Source organism: Oenanthe melanoleuca, chromosome 1A (assembly GCF_029582105.1).
Source record: "Oenanthe melanoleuca isolate GR-GAL-2019-014 chromosome 1A, OMel1.0, whole genome shotgun sequence".
In the NCBI taxonomy this organism is placed as follows: Eukaryota; Metazoa; Chordata; class Aves; order Passeriformes; family Muscicapidae; genus Oenanthe; species Oenanthe melanoleuca.
In genome coordinates, this window is record NC_079334.1 from 3133305 (window position 1) to 3160144 (window position 26840).

At 45.0% G+C, this 26840-nt stretch overlaps 1 protein-coding gene across 1 annotated transcript in view; it reads right to left on the reverse strand.

The window, feature by feature from the left end:
* The window catches only part of CACNA1C (calcium voltage-gated channel subunit alpha1 C), a 419556-nt gene that overhangs the window by 33977 nt on the left and 358739 nt on the right, over window positions 1-26840 (reverse strand). The window contains exons 31-34 of the mRNA XM_056511189.1: window positions 22592-22675; window positions 21856-21939; window positions 2800-2832; window positions 47-175 (exon numbers count right to left, since the gene is read on the reverse strand). Coding sequence (XP_056367164.1) covers window positions 47-175; window positions 2800-2832; window positions 21856-21939; window positions 22592-22675 — 330 coding nt within the window. The remainder of the gene's footprint in view (window positions 1-46; window positions 176-2799; window positions 2833-21855; window positions 21940-22591; window positions 22676-26840) is intronic.

Genomic DNA, 26840 nt, shown 5'->3' on the forward strand with positions numbered 1-26840 from the left:
CAAGGGAAACAAAAAGGTCTTTTGTTAGGGAAGAGTGAAGGAATACCTGGAAGGACTTGATGAAGGTCCAGAGCAGCGTGCGGATGCCCTCCCCGCGGCTCAGCAGCTTCACCAGGCGCATCACGCGGAAGAGCCGGAAGAAGGTGATGGAGATGCGAGAGTTCTCCTCTGCGTTCTGGAAGCCATTGGCACAGAGGCAGGAGTTACAACAGCACCACAGCAACCAGGGCCCTGGGCCACAGAGGGTGCTACACCGAGGGCTCACTGCACTGTTCCTTGTCCTGCTACTGCTCCTGGGGCTGGCACGGCCTGGCATCCCAAGGATGCTCCAAGGATGCTCCAGCCTGCCCTGTCTCCCATGGTGGGGAGAGGGAGCCCCACCTACAGGGGTTCTCAACATCATCCTCTCCCTCCAGTCTGCCTGGCCTTTCAGGGATTAGTTATACCCACCCAATACCTCTCCTCACACTGGAAAGAGGCAATTCCCCTTTGACCTTGCCCTGGAGGAGAAGGACACTTTCCCTTTTGGCCTGTCTCGAGTGTTTCACCCCAGTGAGTGCCTCAGCCAGCAGTTCTGCTGGGTCTGCTGTTGTGCACCAGCCATGTGCTGCTTGCTCTGCTGGGAAACAGCAGCAGGTCCCAGATTTCCTCCTGGGATGCAAAACCCCATGGGGACACAGTGTATGCTGTCACTGCCAGCCTGGCTGTCCCTCTGCTCCTGCAGGCTGGACTCTGGTCACTCTCTCCCACTGCTGGGCTTTTCTCATTTCTCATGACCCCTTTGTAATTCCCACAGTCTGTGCTCTGACTGTTGTTTTTTTTTTTAAACATTTTATTTTGGCTTGGCTGCTACTGTTCAAGCGTGGAGCATTTTAAAATAGTCTTTCTTCTGGCCTGTTTTTTTTTCTCACAGCATCTGCTTTGTCCCTAAGCATTTTCCCCTGGGGTTGTAAGCAGCTCTGACGTTCCTCAGCCTTCACATGTGTGAAGGCAGCATCCATCTGAAGGCTGCTGCAGCAGCAGGCTCACCTGGCCTTGGCAGAGGACTCACTGCCTAGCTCAAGGGCACAGCAAACGCCACGTTTGCCAGTTTATTAACCCCCTAAAATAGCCTGTGGAGCTGGTGCCTTCCGGCAGCAGCACTGTGGGAATGTGACCTCCTGTCACAGGGGGAGATAACACTGTCACCCTGCCACTTGACCTGCTGTGCAGCAAAGTGCATGGAAACCCCCCCCTCTGCCCCCACCCAGGCTGCAAAGACTGCAGTTTGAGTCTAAACACCCCTGAAAGAGCAACATTTAGGAGGAAGAAACAGTGCAGATCACCCCTGCTGTTAACTACTCACCACTGTGTAAACCAAGAGAGAACAGACCCTTTGGATTTCCTGTCACGGGGCAGTGAAAACAGCTTGTCTGCCTCTGATAAAACCCAAGGCACAGGGGCAGCCTGGGTGGATGTTTCTGGGATCAAACAGATCTGTCTGTCTGTCTGTGGTGTGTCTGTCACCAGGTACCTTCCTCCAGTCTGTACCAAAGCCTCTGGGCATGGAGTAACTGGGCGGAAAAGATTAAGGAAACAAGGAAAAGCCTGAGTGCTCCCTACACCTCACATCATCCTTCTTTGGTTACTTGGACATCAGGCTGTGGTCAGTGAATTGGAGGGAGTTGCTCTGAGGGTGGCCTTCAAGAGATCAAAAATCATGGCACTGAATACTCTCAGCACTGCAGTCCCAGAGGGATAACTGTAATGTAAGATAACTCTTGGAATCCTATAGGAGCCAAGCTCTAACACCATCCAAAAAAGAGCTGAGGTTCAAATTTGGAGCAATCCTGCTGTGGTTGTCACTTAAAAACCAGTGTTTTCTTATTCTACCTGCTGTGCTTCTTGTTGTCTTGGCTCTTTAGGTGGCAGCAAGCTGGGACATGGCTCTGGACAGAGGTTTTAGCATTCCTTTGTCCTTCCTTGCTGAGAGGAGGCAGCTACTGTAGGCAGAAATTTCTCTCTGCCCTCCTAGTGTCCTGGAGCAAAAATCTAAGCAGCAGATAAAACAGAACAAATCCCTCCCTGACGCAAATCTGCAACTTGCTGGCATCAAACCACTTAACAAAAACTTGGTGATGCCTCAGATGATTACAGTCATTTTAAAACTGGGTGGATGTGGATTAGCTGATGCTTGAGTAACCCTGCTAGCTTCCTCCTGTCTTTCATCCAGCTTTTTGAAGGCATATCCTTGCCAGAGGAGGGAGGTTCTGCAGGGTGGAAATCCAGAAACTGGAATTCCTGCAGCTCCGTGGGGGTGGCGTGGGAACTGCTGTGCACACCAGGGCAGCAGGGTTTTGTGCACTATTGCACCATTACTCTCTTTTTTTGTGCAAAACACAAACTCAAATATTCTAATGAATCACCTCATTGAAGAGGAGTTTCAGAATCCCAACCCTTTCTTTTCTGGAGGCTTGGACACTGCAAACTCATTCAGCGTCACACTGGCAGTGACACACGGTTTGTGGCTAACAAGAAATCTTACCAGGTCCAGTTCTCTCTTGGTGGTTCATTAGAAGGCAGAACAACAGTTAACTCGACCAGAGGAAAGCTCAGGATGCACAGGAGATACACATGTGCAGCATATTCACAGCTCATGTGAACACCAGACTCACACCAATACACGACATGGCAGCTTCATGCACAAATAACTAGGCTGGGCTTGGAGAGAGAACTTGTGACCACGGAGAAGAGAAAAAAGGAGTGTGTTAGAAAGAGTGTCACAGAAGCTGGGAGGGTGGTCTGTATTTTCGGTCTTACCATAGAGGAAGAGCATTGGGTATGTTCAGCTGGCTTTAAAGAAAGGCAGACAGAAATAAGCTGTAATAAGTCTCCAATCAAGAGCCCTAGTCAACTAGGTCTTGGCTAACACAGGAGCAACAAAATGGCAGAAGTGGGCAAAAGGGAATTTGAAAGAAATGCACAAGAGGCTGGGCTAATTCCCTAGGATGCCCAGGATCAAGGCTGGCTGTGGCAGAACCAGGTACAGCTGCCACTGAATTTGATGTAGGCTCTCTCCACTCCCACCACATGGGTCACACCCAGTGTCTCCTGAGTGCTGGGCCCCCTGGCAGTGGAGCTACTGAACTGCTAAAATGTTTGGGGCTGATTTAGCTCTCCAGCTCAGATCCAGGCCATGTCTGCACAGGGACCAGCCAGCTTCTAGTGCATCCATCTGATTGGTAAACCCATCATATCCCAGGGATAAAGCAACACTTTCTGTTTAAATATCCCCTTACACACAGTTCTGGGTGAGGCAAAGGGCTGGGAGAGTCTCACTGGCTCTTGGCAACCCTACAACACCCAGCCCCAGCTGTGGAAAGTGGGTTGGTGCAGCTAATTAGCTGGCTCTGCCTTCACCCACCTCACAGCAAAGCCCTAGGGACACACAGGACGTGTTCTTGCAGGCCAGGCTCAGCTGAGCCTGAGCCTTGGTCACGCCTGAAGAGTCAAATTGCTGCAGACACTCTGCCTGATATTCCTTGATTAATCTCTGTGGCCATTTCCAATACTGAGAGCAATTCTAAAATATACCCAAGGCTGCAAGTATCCTTGGGTGTAAGAACAGAATTGCAAATTAAATAAAACTGTCTTTATTGGGAGTCCTTCAGTTCAATAGTAATGTAATCCTTCAGGCCTAACCTCTACCATATGCTAAACCTGTCTGCTACTTTAACAAAATGGGAACTGATGTATTCCTTATTTTCTCAGTGTCAGAATTCCCCACTAGTGCCATGGAGGACTCCTGCAGCATTCTCCTGCTCTCCAAGGATGCTGCAGTAATCAAACTGGCATTGTATTACCTAAAGAAAATCTGCAGTTTGGATGCACAGCCTGTTTGGTGGTACAGGCAAATGAGAGCAGCTAAAAACCCACATACTCCAACTTAATAATTTGGGTTAACTCATTGGTTTGGTAATGTCAGCTTTCATTGCTTTTATCCTCCTCTTTCACATGTTTGCTCTTGTGTTTTCAGATCACATACAGGCAAAAGTTGGCTTGAATACCAAATAAAGAAGCAGTGCCCATAGAGACATTTCTTACAGGTTGGGCATAGATTTTGATTTTGTGCTGCTAGGCAAACATCTTTCCAGCATCTATCCCATCCCCCTTTCTAGTTCTGCAAATCACCTTTTCTAACAGGAGAAGGACCCTTATTCTGCTGCTTGCTGCATTCCTGGTAGAAGATAGAAAAGCCCTTCAAAATAACTGAAGGAAGCCTAAAATTTTTGGGGTTCTCCATCCTTTCTGGCTGACAGTGTTGGTGCATCTGTGACTGGCAGGCTGAGGAAGCCTTTTGAGGTGCTGTGGGATTTTGTGCCTTCATTGTCATTTCTTCTCTCATTCCCTGAGCTAACTGGGCTGTGTTATGAGATGTGGTCAAAAATGTACCAAATTATATCCCTGCCTATGGCAGAGGCTGAAAAGCAGCCCAGGAAAGGTTCTGCTAATGCTGGCAGGTGGGATTGGTACAGACTGTGGCACTGTGGGCTGAGGTTCCTGCTGTGCTTGTGCACAGGGAGGGAGTTCATGAGGGGGAATCAACAATTTTTTGGTCTCCACAAAGGTTTGAGGAGGGAGACAAATCCCACCACCTGCACCCCAGGTACCTGAGAACCCATTACTGGAACTTCCAAGTGTGGCCATTGTGAACTCTAAAGCTGAGAGAGCTTCTGCTAGATTATCCAAGAATCTTCAGCCTTGCCAGTGATGTGGGAATGCCAGTTTTAGGACAAGGACAGGCAACTGGCACCTGAGAATGTAGTGCTCACATCAGCTCCCAGAGGTGGAGGCAAGTACTTGGAATTAAACCCAGTGTCTATTGCCCATCCAAAGTGGGCAGGATTTCATTTCTACAAATCTCAGAACAATGTGGAAAAACAAATCCTCATCTGTTTAATGTCTCTGAAAGAGCTATTGGAGAAGCTACACACTGAGCAGAAAGCACTCTTGGCTGTGATGTTTAATTTGCAGAATGGGGTTTAACCTGCAAAGGAACTTCAAGCCTTCCATCCTCCTCATCTCTTTTGGGGTGTGAGTAACATGAACAAACTGAATGGGAAAGGTCCACAGCAGGGACATCAGTCAGAGATGATGTTCTGAGCAGTTTCCCTCATACAGAAAAGGAATCTGGAGTATAAATCACAAGTCCAACATTCAGAGTGATACAGAGGAAAACCTGCAGGCTGAGTGGGAAAAGAAATACCTGAGGCAGGATGCACCTGTGTAAAGACACCTGGGGGGATGAATGCAATGAGAACTCTTTGGGTGTTTCTTTTTTTTGATGTCACTATATTTGAAAAGGCAACAGAGATGCTAAGGAGCAGAAGAGGCCAAGAAAGAGAAGAGAAGTTTCTAGAAGCCCAAGTAAAAATTCAGTAGGATAAAGACTGAGTGATCCCTGCAACATGTCTGAAAACCTCATCAGAATACTGTTGCCTGCATGCATCCCATTCATGTTCAGTGTGTACCAGAAAAGCAGCTTTTTAAACAGATAAATTGCTTCAGCTGCTGCAAACCTGTGAGCATTCTCAGAGCCCCTGCAGGCACAAAAGAGGAAGGCAAAGCCTGTGCCCATCATGAAACCAGGATCCCAGGTAAGGAAGTCTCTGGGAAAGAAGCCAGATTTACTCAATGGAGAGAGACTTAAAATCTCAGAGACCACAGCACTGGATAAGATAACTGCTCCTACTGGTGGTGCTCTGCCTGGGTGGGAGGGAGGGAGGTTTACTTGTGAAGGACACAACCCTCCAGGTCCTGTTCAACCTCCACAATATCTCACAAATCCAGCTTTGTGCCTGACACTGCCATCAGGTCAAGGAAAAAATTTCTAATGGGTTGTGCTTTGGAAGCTAGGAGAGGATAAAATTTGCACTCCAGAAGAACCAGTCTCAATTTTTCAAGAGCAACATGTAACAGAGTCAATATAGAAAGGTATTTATGCTGTAATGCAATCCATTCTGAAATTCTGAGAAGGGATGGTGGGGCTTTTCAGACCTGTAAAAACAGCAGCAAAAATATGAGCAAAAAGGCTTGGCATAGTCACAGTGGTATCAAAGTTCCCTGAAATATCCATGGCTTAGAATGTCTTGTGGATAAAAATTCGGAAGGAAACAAGAAAATGTGTTGATAGGCAGATTCAAATGAAAATTTCAGCAGGAAATTCCCGAGAGAGATACTAATCCCACCTCATCCTTGTGGAACACTGGAGATGGAGGACCATGTGGGGAGGTCTGAGCTCCTTGTGGCTGGTTTGCTGACAGCTGTAATGGCTCTCCAGAGGAGCAGGACCTGGAAATGCCTGGAAATTTAAACCATATCACCACAGAGGCTCCTTGACTGCTGGGTAAGTACCAGGAGCTGTTCAGGAGCTGTTGAAGCCTGAGATGACAGGACAGGCAGGCAGCATTCCCACTGCCAGCACTGCTGATGGCAGCAATTCTTTTACACCACAGGACACACTGAAGATGAGTTCAACTCCCTTGGAGGGGATCCAGCTTTTGCTAGGAAACCCAAATTGATCTTTTCCCTGATGTTTGAGCAGCAAAACCTCCTTGCTGGTAGTATTTTACTTTCCATTCGTAGGGAGGAATCTCTTCTTGCAAGAGATAATTCAACCTTTGATGTGGAGAGCATTTAAACAGCTGAGTGCACAAAGTTATAATTGCTTTGCTAGAGTTGTCTCAATCCATGCAGAGCTACAGCTGCAGCCTTCCAGTTATGCCTGATAGCCCTAGGTTAGAAGAGATGAGAGGAATCGTGTGTTTGACAATATGACAGAGTAGCTTCATATTTCTCAGGAGAACGAGTGGTCATGCTCAGGAGAGATGCTTGTGTTGCTTTTTGTGACAAACAATCTGGCATTTCTCCACTGAGGAAACTGTGCCTCGTGGATGAAGCTTTTGGGAGCCCACTTGGAGCAGCTGGTGGTGGTGGTGGATGTCTGCTAAGGTATTTCCTTGACTGTTGTTGACTGTGGGAAAGTTGCCTGTGAAGGTGCCATATCTGTTGGAAATTTGATAATTGGTCTGTCAGCTTTGTCCTGTGAGGAGGGGGGTGATGTAAGTTCACTTCTTGTTTTTTTCTCCTCACTGCAGGAAGAAATGAGGATCTGCTCTGCAGAGCTTGCCTGAAGTGTTGTGTAGTTCCTTTTGTAGGATATCAGCCTTTTCTAGATTGAATTCTTTGTCCAGAGATCTCCTCCAAGAGTCCAACTGCAGCCAGCCATGCTGCATCCGTGGCTTTGGGCACAAGGTGAAGGGTGGAGAGAGACATTCTGGGGAAACAAACTCATCAAAACCATAGGTAAGATGTAATTACCCAAGGAGGGTAATTAAAAGCACAAATATGGCAATGACAAAGCACACTGCTCTTCTGGAGGTGTTTCCTTCCCCTGTGGTTACACCAAGATGGGATCTGCAAGCTTGTGAGCTTCAAGAAGGACAAGAATTAACTAAAGCATGGGAAAAAAAAAGAGGTTTAGAAGTTACCTGTGCCATGGAGACATGGTAAAAGAAGACACTAGACATCCTCTTGTATTTGTAGTGTCAAAAAATCTGAAGTGACCTCAGGAGGCTGAGCTGCACAAATCTTTGTGGAGAGCTGGAACAAGCCAGGCTTTCAAATCAACCTGTCTGCTGGCAGGTGACAGTCTGCCCTTGCACTGGGAATTGCCCCAGCCCCTTCCAGAGCCATCTGTCTGCCACTGCTCTCTGAGTTTGTCATCACAAGGACCCTGGAGATAACCCACCAGCCACCAGAAGTCTGGGAGGTTGTTATAAGGCCAGGCAGAAATGTTTCTGGTATTTCTCTGACAGGGAATACTACTGGATTGCAGATGGCATTATTGTCAATTCCCACAACCTTACAGTGAAATCAAATTATTAGCAGGAAAAAAACCCCAAAAAACCAGAAAAGCTTCTCAAACTGTGCATTATTCCTTTAAGTGTGCAGCTCTGAATAAAACTAGCCAAAATTATTTTTTTTTCCCTGCAAAAATATTTTCTTTTAGAAGAATGCTGATGCTGAAAGTCAAGTTTTCTGTAGAAACATGCCAATTTTGAAACAGCCATTTCAGAAATGTAAGGTTGAAATCTCACATTTTGTCCTCACACATTTTAATTTGGTTTACATTTCCATCATAAATCATATATAACTAAGAAAAAAAAAATCGATGCCAGATTCAACTGCTTTTACTTTACTGAAGCATATGTTCTGAATGTTGATTATTTCAATAGAAATTATATTTTACTGAAAGTTTTTCAACTTTAAATTTTCCTTCTATTTTAAAACAGAAGAAAATCTTACAAGGGGCTTTCAGAAACAAAAAAAAAAAAAAAAAAAAAAAAAAAAAAAAAAAAAAAAAAAAAAAAATTGAGCCTCTCTATAGCTCTAATCTGGGTGAAGCACTGGAGGCTTTTTTTGATATTTAATGCCTGTTAGAAAAGGGCACCATCTTACAGGAAAACAGGGAATTGAGGTGTGTGATGCTGCCTTTACTGGGGCAAAGGGTGATTTCCCTGGAAAAAGCTCTGAGTGCTCCAGTGCAATATAACATGCTGATACACAGGCAGCCCTGCAGAGGAGACTGAACTCTCCTGCAGCAGGGAGTTAAAATTTCATTTGTTGCAAGGAGGGGAATTAGGAAAAATGTGACATCTGCAATGAGGTTTGCCATTCCCTTTCTGCCTGCACTAACTCATGGGGGCCAACAGACACCAAGTGTCAGCTCATCCAAATGCAATATTATGTGCATTTATACTTCACTGATTCCACATGATCTCAGGCCTCAGGGGAAATATTACCATACCCCTAAGCAACAAAAGCCTGTTTTGAATACAGTTAATAAGGGCAAGGTAACTTTTAAAGCAAATGAGACCTGCAGCTATCAGGTTTTTTTCCCTTCATTTCCTAAGAATTCTAAGATTTTGAAATTCTGGAGCTTGCTTTTCTAATTAGCTCCTAATATGCAAATCATACTAATTTGAATAGCTTATTAATTAATTTCATATATATATATATCCATGAAATTGCCAGACAGTAGTCTTATGGTTTCAAGTGCTTAAGGTAAATATAAGGAAAGTCAATTGCTTTAATTTGGTTATGCAGATTACCCTAGATTGACAATTAGAAGACAAGTAATGAAAGGGCTGCTTTCCTTGCACAGATAAAAGCTCTATTTTTTTCCCATGACTTTCAGAAAAGCAGAACAATTGGTAAAGTATATCTATGCAAATTATTCTTAATTTTCAGGATGTTTTAATAATCCTTCTCATTAGCTCTGGGAAATCAAGTCTTATTGTAATCAAGCCTGGGGGGGCTCCTGAGAAAGAAGCAGATACTAACCACGATCAGAGATGTAGTGCTCATCTTCAGGTACAGCTACAGAGAGACAGGTGCAGCTTGCCTGTGTTTCATCATTTGTGGGACAGGCAGCCAAAAGAAGCCCTAGAACAGCTGGGTGAGAAGAATTGAGCCATGAAAATAAATCTTGAAAGGCTCCTTGTGTGCAGGACCTTTTGTTTAACAGGTAGAGGGATTTTGAGGATCTTCTGTTTGAGTAAGAGAGGTTTGGCTGATTTGAACACCTTTGCCAGGAGCCATGTGTGAATAACTTTTTTTCATTAAGCTTGCTTTTTAATTTGACCAGTTCTTGATTCACAGGGCAGTGGCTCTCAAAGGAGATGCTCAGTCTGTCCCAGCCTGAGAGGGACTTTGGGAACAGAGCAGACCACTGAGCAAGATGGAGAGAGAGCAGGAGTGAGAATTTAAGTTCCCAAATCTTTTCAGATTTCCTCACTTTTATTACCATCCATGTCAACAATCCTCATTGCTGTTCCTGAGCAGTCCAATGTGCTTCAGTGCATTTCCTAAAGCAAAGTTAACATGGCTTTTAAACATCAAACTCAGCAGTGTATTTATCACTGGGCTGGAAAGGGCAGTCTTCTTTTCCTCCACCTCTTTAGAAAAATTTATGTTCTGAATTACATTGCTTATTTTTCTCTTAATTTTTTTCCCATTGTCTGGGAGGGAAGAAGGAGAGAAATCTGTGGGACAAGTTTTCCAAAAGGAGCATCCCAAACACCCAAAAAAATCCATCATCTTGACTTAATCTCTTGTAAAATCACAGCTGCTCTGGGGGGCTGGGAGATGTTCTCTGACACACTGCTCAGGTTCTTGTGTACTAAGGCCATGACACGGATTTTCATGTCAAAATAAAATAGAAGGAAAAGACTGTTCAAAACATTCACTCCAGTCCTAATGACTTTAATGACTTGCTGTTGTGCACTGTGTGAGAACTGATTTTTCTATTTCTTGTAGCATCCTTTGGAAATGAGAATGGCAACAGAACTCTTTGAGATGAAGTTCCTGAGCCTTTGATAGGCAGGAGCTCTGTGTCCAACACCTTGCAGGCTTCTTCTTCCCTGCAGACTGGTGATTTGAGGAATTAAACAAACTCCCAGGGGCACGTCCTTCTGCTGCCATGGCTGCCTTTGTCTTCTCCTGCAGATATTTGTGAATTACTTCTGAATTAGCTGATAGGATTTCGTGGTATGGGAAAAGAATAGAGTGAAACTCGGTGTATTGGTGTTCCTGGGGTTTCTGTGGCCAGCCTCAGGCTGAAAGGAGGAGGGAGACCTTCCGGCTTTGTAGGGCTCCAGAAGCACATGAATCCAGAAGGAAACTCCAGTAGCATCCTTGTACTGCACAAATCCTGTAAGAGTGATGGGGATTTACACTGGGGGGGTTAGGGTTGGTGTGGTCAGCAGCAAAACCCCCACTCAGCATAACTCTGGGGACTGTTGGAGCCAGATGGAGGCTGGACCAGGAGTGGTTCTTCTGGGCAGGCTACCAGCTGAAAGATTCCACCTGCAGAGCTGCCAGGACCCATCCTTTGGGAAGCCCAAAGGCTCTGGGACAGTGTGAAGATGGATGAGCACATTATGCTCTGATTAAGTGCTTGAAGAAATTGCACATGCTGCTGGAAGCAGGAAAAAACCCAGTTCACCTTTGATCCAAAGCAATAGGTCTGTGGATTGCAAGAGGCTCTGGATGATTGTAGGTGAACTGTCAGCCCCTGTCAGTTCTGTATAATTAATCTTTGCTCAAGGGAGTGAATCCAGAATATCAGCAGCCCAAACAGAGAGATTGTTATGGACCATTTTAATCTGAGATTTGTAGCAGCTAGTATTTAATTCCCAGTCTGTGTCTTTTAATTGCCTTTTAAATTAGAAAGTTATTTAATGTTGATGCAGAACATTTTTTTCCCTAGGAAAAAAAAAACCAGCCTACAGACTCATACTGGATTTCTGTATGATAATATGGGATACAATAAAGCCTATGTGTCATTCTGGGATTTGAAATGCCAATCACAGGCATTATCAGAAAAACATTAGAAGTGGTCATATGGAGACTGGGATTAGATCTAACAAAGTTACTCAGCAACATTTTCTTGTTCTATGCATCTTTCCAAGAATAAATTATTATTGATTTGATGAATTCTTTTGTAAAAAAAAAAAAAAAAAAAAAAAACAAGAGTAGGGACTGTTTAGATGATATGTAATGCTCACTATATGTGATTTACTGTGTTCAAATAGGGTCAAGCAGTTGAGTCTCAAATTCCCTGTCTCTAAACATCAATTTGTTTTGATGTTTTTCTATTAACAGGTGTTTCTTTACAGCTGAGGCACCTTTGCCTGCATGTCTGCTCATCTTATGTGATGATGTCTGGCTTTGGATGAAGGAGATTTTCTCAGCACTGCTGGCTGGTGTCTCAGAGCTTCCAAGTGGAGCTGGAGAGAACAACTGGGGTGTGCCCAGCTGTGATGTCCCCTTACTCTACAGCAGCAATTGGAGCCAAGTCACATTTTTTGGCCATCAATGAGCTGACCATGAGCAGCAATCCAGTCCCTACAGCTTGGTCATCTGGCTGCAGCAGGGAATGGGTCCCATGTAGCAGATGCCCAGGAAGATACATCAGACAGAAATCATTTTGTTGGCATGTTGTGCCAGACAGTCTCCACAAAGCTCAGGGAATGAAGGTAAGAGCACAGCCATTTTAAAACCAGATGTCTATTAAGAAATAATAAAAAAAAATCCACTCCTGTTGTGTTTGTCTGGCTGGTGCATTAAAATGTAGAGGAAGCAAAAGAAGAGCTGAATGATGTTGCTATATTGACTATATTAGAAAGGGTAAAATTAATTAATATGTGTTTACCTTTGATTACAAAGGTAACAAAGATTACAAAGCCCCCACAACTGGGTGTGTGTTTGATGGGAAGCCTGTACATTTGGGTTTGCAGACTGGTACCATCACCATGCTGAAAGGTGCCCAGTGCCTGGCACACAAACCCTCACCAAGGGGAGCAGCTCCTCCCCTGGACTGATGGGATCTTGGCTGAAGACAGAGAACAAAATCTACTTGCTGCATAAGATAGAGGGCAAACTTCCTGCTGCCTGGCTGAAAATGCCTGCAAAGATTTCAGCAAAACTGGGAGAAAATCACTGGGGAGAAGAAGATGGAGGAGAAGAGCAAGTTAAAGAGGGAAACAAATAAAATGCTTGTGTGTGTCCTCCCCTCTTCCATCACCTCTGTTGCTTTCATTGCAGCCTGGGACCAGCTGGAATTTCTCTAAATATGCACAAGAGTGCAAGATGGTGCATGCAGTGAGGTCCTGTAGCACTGATGCTAAAAGCTGTTGTGGTTTGCATGAAGAACAGGAGCTTTTGCAGCAAAACTGGGAGTGAGATGCAGGGGTTTGTGCCCTCTCTGTTCCTGCAGTCTGTACAAGGAGAACAGCAGCACTGGAAAATTCCTTGGCCATTCTCAGCAAGGTAGGTCTGAGAAAAAAAAGAGAATTAACGCCAGGAACATCTTTCACTGCTTCAAGGAATTTCCCAAGATGACAGAACAGCTGGATTTGAACTCACCCAAGCACCTTTTTGACCATCTAGCTTAGGATGCTTAGAGATCATTAATTAGCACTAATATATTCAGAGATGATCTGAGGAATCAAGAGCCAGAGGTTTTTCTGTGGATTCATGTAAAGATACAATCTCTATTAGAGTTCAGGGAAAGTTAAAAGAAACTTTTGCTAGGCAAAAGGAATGATATATCCTGGCTAGCAAGCCAATGGAAAAATATAATCAGCTTGGGGTAGCTCTTTTTAATTTGAGTGTTTTAACTAGCTTTGTGGAAAACCACATTGGAATTAAAGGAATATGAAATATAACTGTGATATATCACAGATTTTGATGCCAGAATATTGTAGAGGGTTTTCTCTTCAAAGTGCTCTGATAGAAAAATGATAAATAAAATTCAATACTGGTCAGGAAACCTGGATGCAGGCTTTTTAAAGAGCTCTTTGTATTGCAGTGTAGATGTCATACACTTATTTTTACTCTTGAACCAACATGGGACAAGGTCTGTGGTTCTTTGTGTTCCTACTATTATTATTTTACTGTTATTGTAACAATAATTTACAGTCAAATAAGAAAACGGGACTTCTGCTTTAAAGGCCTTAAAACCCAGCAAGGTTTTGGATATGTGCAAGCCTGCACTAATTAAAAGCACAATTCACTCCTCAGGGCAGTCTGTGGGATGCTGTGGGCCACCACTTCAAACATTTCCACTCAGAAGGACTCCAGACAGCTTTATGCATCAGGTCTTACAGTCACAGGGCTGCCTAACTTTCTTTTTGCTGCTTTCACATTCAGCTTCTAAATCTTTGTTCTCCTGGATTCTTTATCTTCTGTTTCTCCTATCTTAATTAACCAGAATGTGTGTGGTTAATTTTTTTTCCAGTAAGGCAAATTTATTTTTGTGCCACTTTTAAGTCTTCCCTGCATTAAAAATACATTCTGATTTTTCTGTGGGCCTGGACTAATGTCAGAAGCCAAGTATAGCAATTTTGTGGAAATCACAATATTGAGGTACTTCCTTAAAATTGGGTAGTAGGAAGAGTCTTTCAAAGTGGGAACTAAATGCCTTTTTCTTATGGTGCTAGTGCTGCTAGCAACAGCTCAAATACTCAGGTAAACTGAGGAAGGAATAATTTGCATTTACTATCCCTTTTTTTTTTTTTTTTCAGAAAAGACACACTTTTTTTTCTGATTGTCCATATTTCATATAGATTTCCATACAGAAAAAGTTGTGCAGTTACCAAAATTACCTCTTTTAAAAAGCAAATCACATTATGAACTCTGGAAATGTGCTCAAAATACCAACATTTTAAAGACAAGAAATTAAAAAAAAAAGAAAAGAAAAGAAAAGAGGCCCCATCATCATGACAAATATATACATAAATAAAACCAAAAATAACCCTGTTCAAACATGGTTGTGGTTGGATAGTCATACTACAGTTCTTTTCACCAACACAGGGTGAAAAACATGCACTAAAATTGTTGATTAAGCATGGGTGGTGATCAATTTTGAATTGATCTAAGCCTAATCTGTGGAAGAGTCCAGAGCAGCTCTGCTGATGTTCTTCAAGGGCAAAATAAAGCACTTGCCACTGCTACAGCTCACAACCATGCTTCAACGTGGCTTCCTACAGCTGGGTGTGTTACCCAAATTATTCCAATGATCAAAACACCACCAGGTATTAAAAAAAAAAAAAGAAAAAAAAAAGGAAGTAAACTAAATCCACCCTCCCCCTCCCATCAATTTTACCAGTAGCTTTTGTAAAAAGAAAACAGGTCATATATAAACATAGACATACAGGCACACAGGGAGAGCTCAGGGCTGCGGGCTGGCAGTAAGGGTGTGACAACACAAGAGGTCAAAAGAAGCCACTGTGCTTCCCCAGCCCTTTGCTACGTGATTTGGAGGCCTCTTTGCTGCCCAGATGGCATTTGGGAGGGAGAGAAAGGAGAGGGAGAGAAAGTTTTCTGCCTTTTCCCCGGAGGTTTGGCTGAACGGGCTGTGGGGATCGTGAAAATTTGTGGTCGAAAACGGGAGCAGCAAAGGGCGTGGAAGCAGGGGGGGACCAGAGGGGGACAGACAGACAGACAGACAGACAGCAGAGAGGCATGGATGGCAGTGCCCAGTGGGGCACGGCTGGGTGCGTGTCGTCCTTCCCTTTGCGGCCCTTGCTGCCTTTGGAGTTGGGTGTGTGCTGGCAGCTCCAGCCCTGGCACAGGCCCTGAGCCAGGCCTGGAGCCTCTGGGCCCCTGCAGCCTCTGGGCCTGCAGCCTCTGGGCCTCTGCAGCCTCTGGGCCTGCAGCCTCTGGGCCCCTACAGCCTCTGGGCCCCTGCAGCCTCTGGGCCCCTAAACCCTCTGGGTCTGCAGCCTCTGGGCCCCTACAGCCTCTGGGCCTGCAGCCTATGGGCCCCTGCAGCCTCTGGGCCCCTACAGCCTCTGGGCCCCTGCAACCTCTGGGCCCCTGCAGCCTCTGGGCCCCTACAGCCTCTGGGCCCCTGCAGCCTCTGGGCCCCTAAACCCTCTGGGTCTGCAGCCTCTGGGCCCCTACAGCCTCTGGGCCTGCAGCCTATGGGCCCCTGCAGCCTCTGGGCCCCTACAGCCTCTGGGCCCCTGCAACCTCTGGGCCCCTGCAGCCTCTGGGCCCCTGCAGCCTCTGGGCCCCTGCAGCCTCTGGGCCCCTGCAGCCTCTGGGCCTGCAGCGTCTGGGCCCCTACAGCCTCTGGGCCCCTACAACCTCTGGGTCTGCAACCTCTGGGCCGCTGCAGCCTCTGGGCTCCTACAGCCTCTGGGCCGCTGCAGCCTCAGGCCTGCAGCCTCTGGGTCCCTGCAGCCTCAGGCCTGCAGCCTCTGGGCCTCTGCAGCCTCTGGGCCCCTACAGCCTCTGGGCCGCTGCAGCCTCAGGCCTGCAGCCTCTGGGTCCCTGCAGCCTCAGGCCTGCAGCCTCTGGGCCTCTGCAGCCTCTGGGCCCCTGCAGCCTCTGGGCCCCTGCAGCCTCTGGGCCCCTGCAGCCTCTGGGCCGCTGCAGCCTCTGGGCCTGTAGCCTCAGGCCTGCAGCCTCTGGGCCTGCAGCCTCTGGGCTCCTGCAGCCTCTGGGCCTCTGCAGCCTCTGGGCCCCTGCAGCCTCTGGGCCCCTGCAGCCTCTGGGCCCCTGCAACCTCTGGGCCCCTGCAGCCTCTGGGCCCCTGCAGCCTCTGGGCCCCTGCAGCCTCTGGGCCCCTGCAACCTCTGGGCCCCTGCAACCTCTGGGCCTGCAGCCTCTGGGCCTGCAGCCTCTGGGCCTGTAGCCTCTGGGTCTGCAGCCTCTGAGCCTCTGCAGCCTCTGGGCCCCTGCAGCCTCTGGGCCCCTGCAACCTCTGGGTCTGCAGCCTCTGGGCCCCTGCAACCTCTGGGTCTGCAGCCTCTGGGCCCCTGCAACCTCTGGGCCTGCAGCCTCTGGGCTCCTGCAGCCTCTGGGCCCCTGCAGCCTCTGGGCTCCTGCAGCCTCTGGGCCACTGCTTCTCTGCCTTCAGACACATCAGAGAGTGAAATGCAACTCAGAGTAAGTTTTAGTGTGGCTGGAGACGGGGGAGAGGAGAGCCAGGGAGAAAAGGAAGAAAGGCGGGGTGTGGGTACAGCAGAGGGTGAAAGGGAGGTTTACAGGCTTTCAGATATTCCAGAGAATGGCAGCAGGAGCCCGTGGCAAATAATATGAAGCCTCTTGACACCAAAAGCAAGATGATTGTAAAAAAAGGCCTCATGCGCCTGGTTTAAGCCTGAGCTGCTTCACGTCAGAAATCAAAACAGGCTGAATGAGAAATCACTGCACAAGTCTCCAGCTCTTGGGAGCTCAATGCTTTGGTATTTCTCTGGCCTTACTGCAACAGCACTCAGGGTTCAATCGAGCTGCAACACTGCTGACTCCCTAACAGAATGTGGAAACCTTTCCAGAAGTGCAAGGTGTGAAGTACTCAGCTCCCCTGAACAGCTGAGGGACAAACACCAAACCATCACCCAGCAGGCTGGGGCAAAAAATACCTGACTGATGTTTTTTAGGGAAGTAACACACCAAGGTGGGGTTTGTGTTTCCCTTTCCTAACCTTCTTCACAGGGGGGATGTTTCCTGAAGCACTCCAGTCCTGTGTCTCCCATTAAAACACTGCACTCCCCTCCTGCCTCCTCTCCCATTAAAAACCATTCCATCAGCCCTTAAACCAATGTTCTTTCTCTCTTGGGAAAACACTCTCAGGAAAACATGTGCTGCTACAACAGGAGGGCATTTTATGCACAGAAATATCCTATTATTTCCCAAAAATCCCTCAAACACTGGTTCTCCATCTCACTTCACAGCCATGCTCACCCCCCTGGCTCACCACACCTGCTGCATCACCTTGGTGTACCTGTCACTCCTCCTCCCCTGTGCCTCCTGCAGCATCCACACACACACCCAGACAGCAGCACTCCATGAACAGGCAGGGTGGAGACCAGTCCAGATGTTCTGCTCAGTCACAGCTACAAACACAGAGGCACCAGCAGAGCCCCCCAGAGACACAGACAGGCACAAACCCTCCCTGACATCCTTTCCGGACAGACAGATGGACCTTTTTTTTTCCTTACACATTTTTTAATATTGAAAATGTATAGTTCGTTAATTAATTAATTATTTTTAAAATAGTTTTTCATTAATTTACTTGGGAGAGCAGTTTTTTTTTTGTTTTGTTTATGGAGATTTTTAATAAGAAATAGGTTTTTTTATGGTTTTGATGTTACAGTGATCAGTTGCCTGGGAGGATGGAATTTTGATTACTATGTAAATTTTTTTTTATTTAACAGTTTTTTTCAAAATTATTATTGAGGACCATATTAACTTATGAGACACTTTTTAAGGATTATAATAGTTTAAATAAAAGCTTATTTTATTTTTGAAAACAGAGGGTTTGCTTTGGTTTTTTTCTTTCTCTTGGGGAGCAGCAGGGATTTTTAAATTATTTATATTTAGGGGATTGTAGGAATTTCTTGTTTTTACATGTATGTTTCACAAAAACCCATAAACTTTCTCTTTAGTGTAACAATGTGTTAATCTTAAAAATACAACTCTAAATAATCATTATCAGGTACAAAAAAACCCCAGCAAGTAAAAATTTCAAAAAACCTTTACAAACCATCACAGCACTGCAGCTGGATGAGCAACCCCTCAGTATTTTAATTTCCAATTAAAATAGAGAGAAATATTTTTTTATCACTGTAATATTTTCTTCTAAGGAGATTAAAGGGTTTTGCCAACTCTAATGACCATACTTTTTAAACAAAAGGAATAATAGAAGCCTCCACTGATGGGAAGACTGAGGTACATAACCAGGTCCAAGTCACACATATCAACATATCATCAACAACCTTTTACTGCACAAGTTCACACAAAATACTTGTGCTGGCATTCACACTCTTTTCCCCCACACATGGATTTATGTCTTTATGGATTTGTACATCCAAACACTCTCAGGAACATGGAGGACAATCAATGGAGTGCACACACCAAGACCCACCATGCACACTCACATCTATCTTGCCAAAGGTTTTGGTCTGGGAAACTCCTTTTCAAGAAACCAAAACAAATGTCAAAAGGCAAAATAAAAGACAAACCAGAAGATGGGGAGCTGCACAAGGAAAAGCAAGCACATACACACACACAGTGGAGGCTGTCACTCAGTCTGGGCTCTCCTCACCACTACAGCTCAGTGCCTGCTGGGTTTGCTTGCCCTGGTGAACCTCACAGATTTCAGCCTGCAGGTCAAACTGGGAGTCTCCATCTTCCCTTCTAACTGATCACAGTAAGAGCTGACCCCTCACTCCAAGAGCAGCACCTTCCCAGATCCTACCTCAAGCTTCCAAGGAGTTCAGCAGAAATATTTCACCTGCACCTGACCAGTCTGAGCATCTCCTATTGGCATTCTAGGGTTTATTGTTTCTGTCCTTTTCAGACCCCAGGTCTCTGGGAGCAAGACAAGACAGTGTACAGAAACACAGGGCAGGGCTTTGCTGAAAGCCACAGACAGCAAGGAAGCAACAAGCCCTGAGCAGAGGGGAGAAGTGTGGCTGATAATCTGCCTCACACTGCTGGGGAGGATGACAAATGTCCGTCCAAGCTGGGCTGCTACTTCCAAAGCCCATTTTCTACAGGGGTACCACACCAAGTGCTGCTAGCAGGGACAGAATCTGACAGGACAAACCAACATACAAAAACATTCTCTTATTCAATAATTTGTTATATAAGTGCAAAAGGGATTCCAGAACATTTCAGAACAAACTCAATCCGGAGCTGCCGCTTGTTTATCAGTGCATCAAAAAAGGTTGTGCAAGTTTTTTTTAGTAACAAACATTAGAAACTAGTAGCAAAGGACTTGCCTAGGTAAAAAAAAAAGAGAAGATTTAAACATGCCAGGTAACAAAAAGACGTGTGCAGAGATCTGTAAAACTGTATAGAAGGAAAGGGTTCTTTAGAGGAAACAGAGGGACCATCACACAATGCTCTTTCTTCACTGCCCTTACTGAAAGAGTCAGGGCCAGCCCTGCTGCCTCCTCACCTGGGACAGGTGCTGGTTGCTTGGGCAGAGCCATGCCCTCATTTTTTTAGGCTTCTAGAACTGAAAACTGGATTCTGGGCCTTGCCTGACATTTTGAATTGTTGGAGAGCCTTGTCTCTGGCAATTAAGCACAGCAGCACGGGCAGCCCTGGAGGCTGAGGATCACAGCAACCAGCAGCAGCACGACTGTCTCGACAGGATGCTGAGAATCAATGTGATTTATACTGCTTAAATTTGATGTCTGGGAGCTGGGTGTCTAGACAAACCTAAAAAACCTCAACTCTCACCAGCCACTGGTGGGCATCTGCAAATAGCAATTTATTTTTCTGTCACAGACATGTCCAGGGAGGGGAGCATCCCTCACCACTAACAGCAAGAGGGGTGACTCTCTTCCTCTCAAAAAATGGAAGTTAATGAGGAGATTAATCTGAATTTCTTCAAAAAGACCCACAGGATTTTCCTGCAGTCCAGGATTTCTGGCTATGCACCAGAGCACGAGGATTTCCTTCCTTTCTGCTTAAAAGACTTTTGTATGGATTTAAGTACATCAGCCAGGGAAGTCTTGTTGATGTTTAAATATGATTAATTTCCAGTTAACTGTGTTTATTCCCTCCAGTGCCATGTACTCTGTGGATGAGAACTGCACTTTTCCCCAATCTGAAGGCCATTTCCAGGTTCTCTACTTAATTTGCTTGTGACAAGTGTGGCAGGGAAAAGGTTTTAATTTCAGTCTTAAATATTAACAACTTCAGCTTCATTGTAAAATCCTACAAAAAGTCAACCTAATACTAATATCTACCTAGTAAAAGGGTAACCAAAATGGTTCACAACATTCTGTGGGAAATGTTGTAAGCAACCATTCATGTCCATAAAGTAGAACATTTGAGAGATGCAAAATAAAAGTTCGTTTTTAGTTAAAAACTATTTTCTATTCTTTCAAAAGACAAGGAAAATATACTAGTGTAAAAAAAAAAAAAAAATCATTTCTTCAAAATCAAAATGTTACAGGAATAAATATTCCTGTTTCAGAGTTAAAAAGAAAAAAGATGAAGATAGGTTAAACTAGAACCAAGATATGAAAATATTTTGTTTGGAAAGTCATTTTTATTTTTCAAAATGCTGCCTAATAATTTTTTCCTAAGCACAGCAGTGAGTGAAAACTATGCTGTCACTTTTCTGTTTGAAATGGGTTCCCTTTACAGTACACAACAATTCCAAGATGGAATGTTTATTCAACAGCCACATAATTTTGAAAATTCACAACTAATTTGCTGCTCTTTAACATATTTACAGCAATTTTCTTTCAATCTTTCTATTTTCCTGGCCTTTATAAGCTGGATTTTTCAGTGTAATTTTTGTCCATCATAGTCTTCCTTTTGGAAATCTGTGTGTTTCCTGCTTGTCCTTTGTCTATTTATCCCATAACTCTCTATCCATCCACCTCTAAAAAAAGAGATATAAGAAAAAAATGTGCCTGGTGATTTATTTCCTGCACACCAGATGCTCATTTCAGTCCCTGTGGCTCACTCAGTCCTTCACCTGTCTGCTGAGATGGGCATGAGTGGGGCCAATCAGTGCCAATGGGGCTGGTGCAATTTGAGAGATGGATCAAATCAGGTTGCAAATTAAAAAAAAAAAAAAAAAAAAGGGAGTTGGAACTCTGGTGCTTTGTTTTCCTTTGGGATTTCTGCTTTATTTTATCTATTTGTTTTTTAATTAAAATTACCTTTTGTTTTTCATTTGGAACGGAACATTAGGAGCAGATTCCTCTACACAGAGATGATTTGGTTTTTATTTCTTTTGGAGGAAGCCTGAGTGAGGAGGCACAGGGAGGATTCCTGTTTTGGTTCCCTCAGTTCCACCTCGAAAGAACTGACCTTTATCTCTCTGTGGGGTGGAGAGAATTGAGCTGCCATGGGAAGCAAAGCATAACACTGGGCAGACCAAAGTCCTCTTCGAGCAGCTTCCCATGGCACAAAGAGCTTTTTCACTTACACTCCACATTCCCCATCACTTTTCCTGCTATACAGTTTAATTCATGCCAGGCGGATTATGAAAGGGAAGAAAATGATGCAGCAGTCAGAAAAAAAACAAAAAAAAAAAAAAAAGTCCTTTAAGTCGTTCCAAAAATTAAAACAGAATAAAACCAAACCAAATAAAATCAAATTAAACAAAAGAAAGAGCTTTGAAACTAAACAAAACAAAAAATCTGAAAATAAAAGAAAGGAGGGGAAGGGGAGGGGAAAAAAAAAAATAAAAAAATAACTCAAAAGAACCCGGGAAAGGCAAATGAATGTTAGAGCAGGCACGATCATGGACAGACGCCAGCTACTTACGTTCACCTCGGTGATTGCTATATCAACAATGCTACCCACAACAATCAAGGCGTCAAATGTATTCCATGCATCACAGAAATAGTGCTGCATGTGGCAGAGAAGCCAAGGAGAGAGAGAGAGAGAGAGAGAGGAAAGAAGGAAGAGGAAGAAAGGATGAGAGAGAGAAGGGAGAGAAAGAGGGAAAGGGAGAAAAGAGGGGGGAAAAAAAAAGTAAAAAAAAAAAAAAAAAAAAAAAAGTAAAATAAAATAAAATGAAAATAAAAAACGGAACAAAAGTATGAAAGAGGGAGAGAAGAGGAAAAAAATAAGAAAAGAAAGAGGTTATGTGGGCATATTAAATAGTCTCTTACCACTCTACAGTATTGGTTGCTCAAACCTCTGTAACGTTTCACATGATGGAGGGTACCAACAAAAGCCTGGTTAGTCAGAAAGTTACACTCAAGCATGTCTACCTTTTGGAGGGAAAAAAAAGCACACACACCCCAAACTCTGTGCGCTTTCACCAGTCACAGCCTTGGGGCCAGCTATGACAAGTGAAAAAGAAGGAGGCATTTCCCCCCCTCCTTTTTTTTTCCCTGGGAGAAGGAGAAGGACGACGGCAAGTTCAATAAAAGCATGACTAGAGGGAAAAAAAACCAGAAAACAAAAAGAGAGAGGAAAAAAAGAGAGAAAGAGAGAAGGAACAGCAGAGGAGGAGGAGGTGGTGGTATCCTGGGGAGGGTAGAGTAATACTCACATTAGTTTCACTGAGAATGACGTCTATAATGCTGCCAATTACGATGAGGAAGTCAAAAACATTCCAAGGATCACTAAAGTAACCCTACATAAGGAAGGGGCAGGCAGGATGGGGATTAAAAAGGAATGTTAGACAGACAAAAACAGTTCAAAATTACCATTAGAATTTCTGCCCTGACACCTCAAGGGGTTCTCCTCTCAAGTCTACCTGTTGTGCCTCAAGCTGCAGCCCAGGCTGGGCTCCCTGACTGCTGTGAGCAGCCCCTCTCCAGCTCATGGGATTCCAGAGCAGCCACCCCTCCCCTCCAGCTCTGAGACAGGGGCTGAAGGGAAGCCACACAGATCATTCTGAGCATGGCTGCTGGCAGGAATGGGGCTTGCAGGACCAGCTCCACCAGGCATCTCCATTCCTGGCCACGCAGCATCCTTCCCATTTAGTGGGCAGAGTGCAGGAATAGTGTAATGTGGTTTCCTCAAAAACGTCTCCCCACTGTCCATATCCATCCCCCAGTCCTCATTCCAGCTGCAGTGCTCTGTGCTGGCACAGGGAATAGCTGCTGTGCCATGGAGCAGGAAGGGGCACAGTCAGCCTGGGGATGTGCTGTCTAAATCTCACCTGTCTCTTTACTGAGCCACAGTCATCAGCCTAACAGCTTTCAGAAAAGCTTCAGGTCCTGTCTCTGTTACTCTGAGAGCACACCTGCACCACAAATTGGAGCTGTGAGTGTAGCCTGGCTCCTCCCAGGTGAGAATGGGAGCAAAGCTGGCTTTAGCACTGCTCACAGCCAGACCTGCTGCTCGCTCCTGTGTGCCACCTTGGCTGGCCAGGACAAGCCTGATCACTTCATGGCTATCCCAAACATCTCACTGTCCTAAGCAGAGCTCAGGAGATGCATACAGCACTGCTTACTGTCCTCATCCTGCATAATTTTTTGGTGGATAGGCTGCAAGGACACAGGACCCTTTTGGAGAAGAGTCTGTTCAGCCCAGAAGATAAACTTCTGTATGTAAACTTCCTCTACAAGTCAATGTCATGAGCAAAGAAAATTCACCTTGGCTCACTGAGCACCTGTGCCAGTCTCTTGCCCCTGTTCTGCAGTCTTTAAAGGAGGCAAACATTCAAAATCCTCTGTGCTCCCCTCATGTGTTTGGTTTTGTGAGCATGGGCTGATCTGACCTCCCTGTTTCCCAGCTGCAGCTTGTCTCCTGTGAGACTGAACCCCAGCTGCACTGTGGCTGCTATTCTTAGTCCAAGAGTCAGGTCATGGGTAAAGTGTGAGCCTGTGTTCCCAGGCAGCTATAAGCAAAAAGGAGAAAAGAAAAAAAAAAAAACAAGAAAGAAAAAAAAAATTATCCCTGTGCTGGCACTGTACAAAGTCAGGCTTGGGAACCTCAGATTACTGTAGGTTCAACCATCACATGGAGCAGGCACTGGCAAAATGTGTCTGTCTGACATCTGCTGAAACATTGCCTCCATGAGATTTTGAGACTCACATTTATGAACAATATTACACTTTGGGCAGGGAAAAAAAAAAAAAAAAAAGAAGCAGAAAAAGTCACTGCCCAGCTGGTTCCAAGCCACTGAAGGGAGCTGGTAGAGGGGACTTTGAAATCCTCTCCTCAAAACCAGAATAAAACACCTTTATTCTGCAGCCTGAAATAGGCAACTGGAAGGAGCACCCATCCCATGGCTACACACTACTACACCATTAGCTACAACAGGGAGGAAGCAAACAGGAGCAAAAGCAAACTCAGAGAACATTGTTATTCAGCGTCCAGCCTAGAAATACACAACAAATATTAGAATGAATTCAGCGGTGATGTCCAGCATCATTAGCAACCAGATGGACCTGGAATAAAACTGCAATTAGACTTCACCAAGAGGAAGGGGAGGGAGAGAAGAGCAGATTAAATTGCAGAGGCAAATGCATTTTGAATAAATGAAGGACAGCCACAGATCATACAGAGTTACACAGAGTGCCTTTGCAGCCTGATGAGACCTGGGCAGACAGTGCATTGCAGGATCAAAGAAGAGAGCAGAAGACAAGAGACCCAATCCTCCTGCCCCTGTCCATGGGCACTGCCCACTTGCCACAGGAATACACAGCATGGTTCTCTTCTATTTCCTCTCAAATTGGTAGTTTAGGAATCAGTAAGGATTTCAGGAGGAATCCAGACAACATCAAAAAAAAACCCCAAGAGTTTGATTTTGGGCAGCTGCAAGGGTAAAGATCCAAAATGTGTTGTTTAGATGGTGGCTTTTAATGATTTTCAACTCTCTAGTGACAGGTGTTTGGTATTTTTATTGTGATTGGCATCATACTGCAAAGAATTTTTGGTGTAACCAAATTCACAATTTCTTTTTTTTTCTGAGCAGCTTTTTACATAGAGCCCAATAATCATTGCTGAGGTAAAACAGCATTTGGTGTTGATACAGAACCTATGTGACAAGTGGCATCAAATCCTGTCCTCAGATGACCACCAAAGCCAGTCAGTTAAATATTGCTCCCAGCAGTAGTGCTACAACCTCACTGGAAGCAATGTCACTGCACTGACAGAGCTGGCACATCCCAGGAGAGAGTTAGGCCTGGAAAGAAAAGGTCCCTTTTCCATTGCCATCAAAAATAGCTGCTTTGGACCTCTGAGACAGCACAGTGGATCTGGAGTCACTCTGCTGAATTAACAGTGTTGCTCCAAATTTACACAGCAACTTCTTTCTCCTGGGATGCTCTGCTGAGTCTCAGCAGCAAGATCCTTGCTGGAAAGGCATGGGCTGGTCTGCTCTGGGATCCCAGAAAGAGCATTATCCCAGTCTGCTATTGTGTAAGGTGAACTCAAAGAGCTCTCCTCTTCCTCCTGGGTCTCTCAGATGAGTGATAGGGAGGAACCATGGGTGTGAATGCAGTTTTACTCAACCCCACATCCAAAATGCTGGATTTTAAAACCTTCCTTTCCTCCTCACCTGCTCCCTCTGTGTTTCAAACAGAAGGGTGAAAAACAGGAAGATATTCACAGTAAGAGAGCTCAAGGAAACAGAGAACACAGATGCTTCATTGGGGTGCAAGGTGATGGAATGCTTCCCTGAGGAGCCACCCACCCTCCTTAGGGACATTCACCTACAAATGGCCTCGTGGGACAGCTTTGGGTCAGACCTCATAACCTGGGCACAAGTTATGGGTGTGCAATGAGAGTGAGCTACACCCCTCCAGGACTTGCCTCCTGTGACCTCAGAGTACCTCTTCAAGCCACATTCCTCTCTGGAGGGTACCAGGCAAACTGAATGAAGGAAGAGCTTTCACTCCAATAAAGAAGTTGTATTTCCAAAATATTTTTCCCACCAGAAAGTTCTGCATACTTTTCCCAAGAGGGTGGAGGTCTGACTGGAAATGAATTGGTGGCACTGTTTGTTTTTGCAGTACAGGAATTTGGAGTGCAATACCATATTTTTACCCATAAAGGGAGATGCTTGACCCTGATTTTAGTGATAAATGCCACATAATGGCATCCTCAGGGCTTTACTGGGGAATGGCAGTCACCCTCTCTTGTGGGATGTCTTTGGAGATCCATGAAGCTTTTGGGGAGAAAAGAGGACAGAGAGAGAGAGACCAGGAGGATTGGATTGAATATTCAGGAAGCATGAAACAGCCCCACCAGTAGAGCACATTTTTTCCCCATTTTTTTCCCCCCAAAGGTAGCAAGTAATAGTGTATAACCACATGGTTGATAAGTTAATGAAAGGCTGAGCATAAATATGCAGTAGCTGACTGGAATGGAATCTCATTTGTGCCAGAGGAGCAGACATTTCAGAATGAGTATGCCAATCATTTTTGGGTTTCCTAGTTGCTGAGATTAGCTGTTAAAGAAACCAGGTTTTATTTAGGTGCTAATGGAGGCATTGACATCTCTGGACACCATTTCTTCTGCATTTTGTGAATATGAGATCCTAAATAGGACACCTAAGAAGCCTCAACAACAACAAAAAATTGTCCAAGGGAGCCTATCTGAAGCTCAGAGTCACCTAAGAATAAGAGTATGTGGTAGCTGTGCATTCACACTGAGGCACAGAAGTCCTCAGGGGAAGGTGCTGTTGAGTCATGGCACTGGCTGGGTTTTGAGCATCCAGCCCTGTGGGGACTGCAGGGTCACTTGTGTGTTAGTTTACATGCAGTTTTTTTTATCTGCTTAGTCACAGGTTTTCATTTCTGCCTCTTCTGAATGGCAAAATTTAACAAACCCCTCTGAGAAAAAAA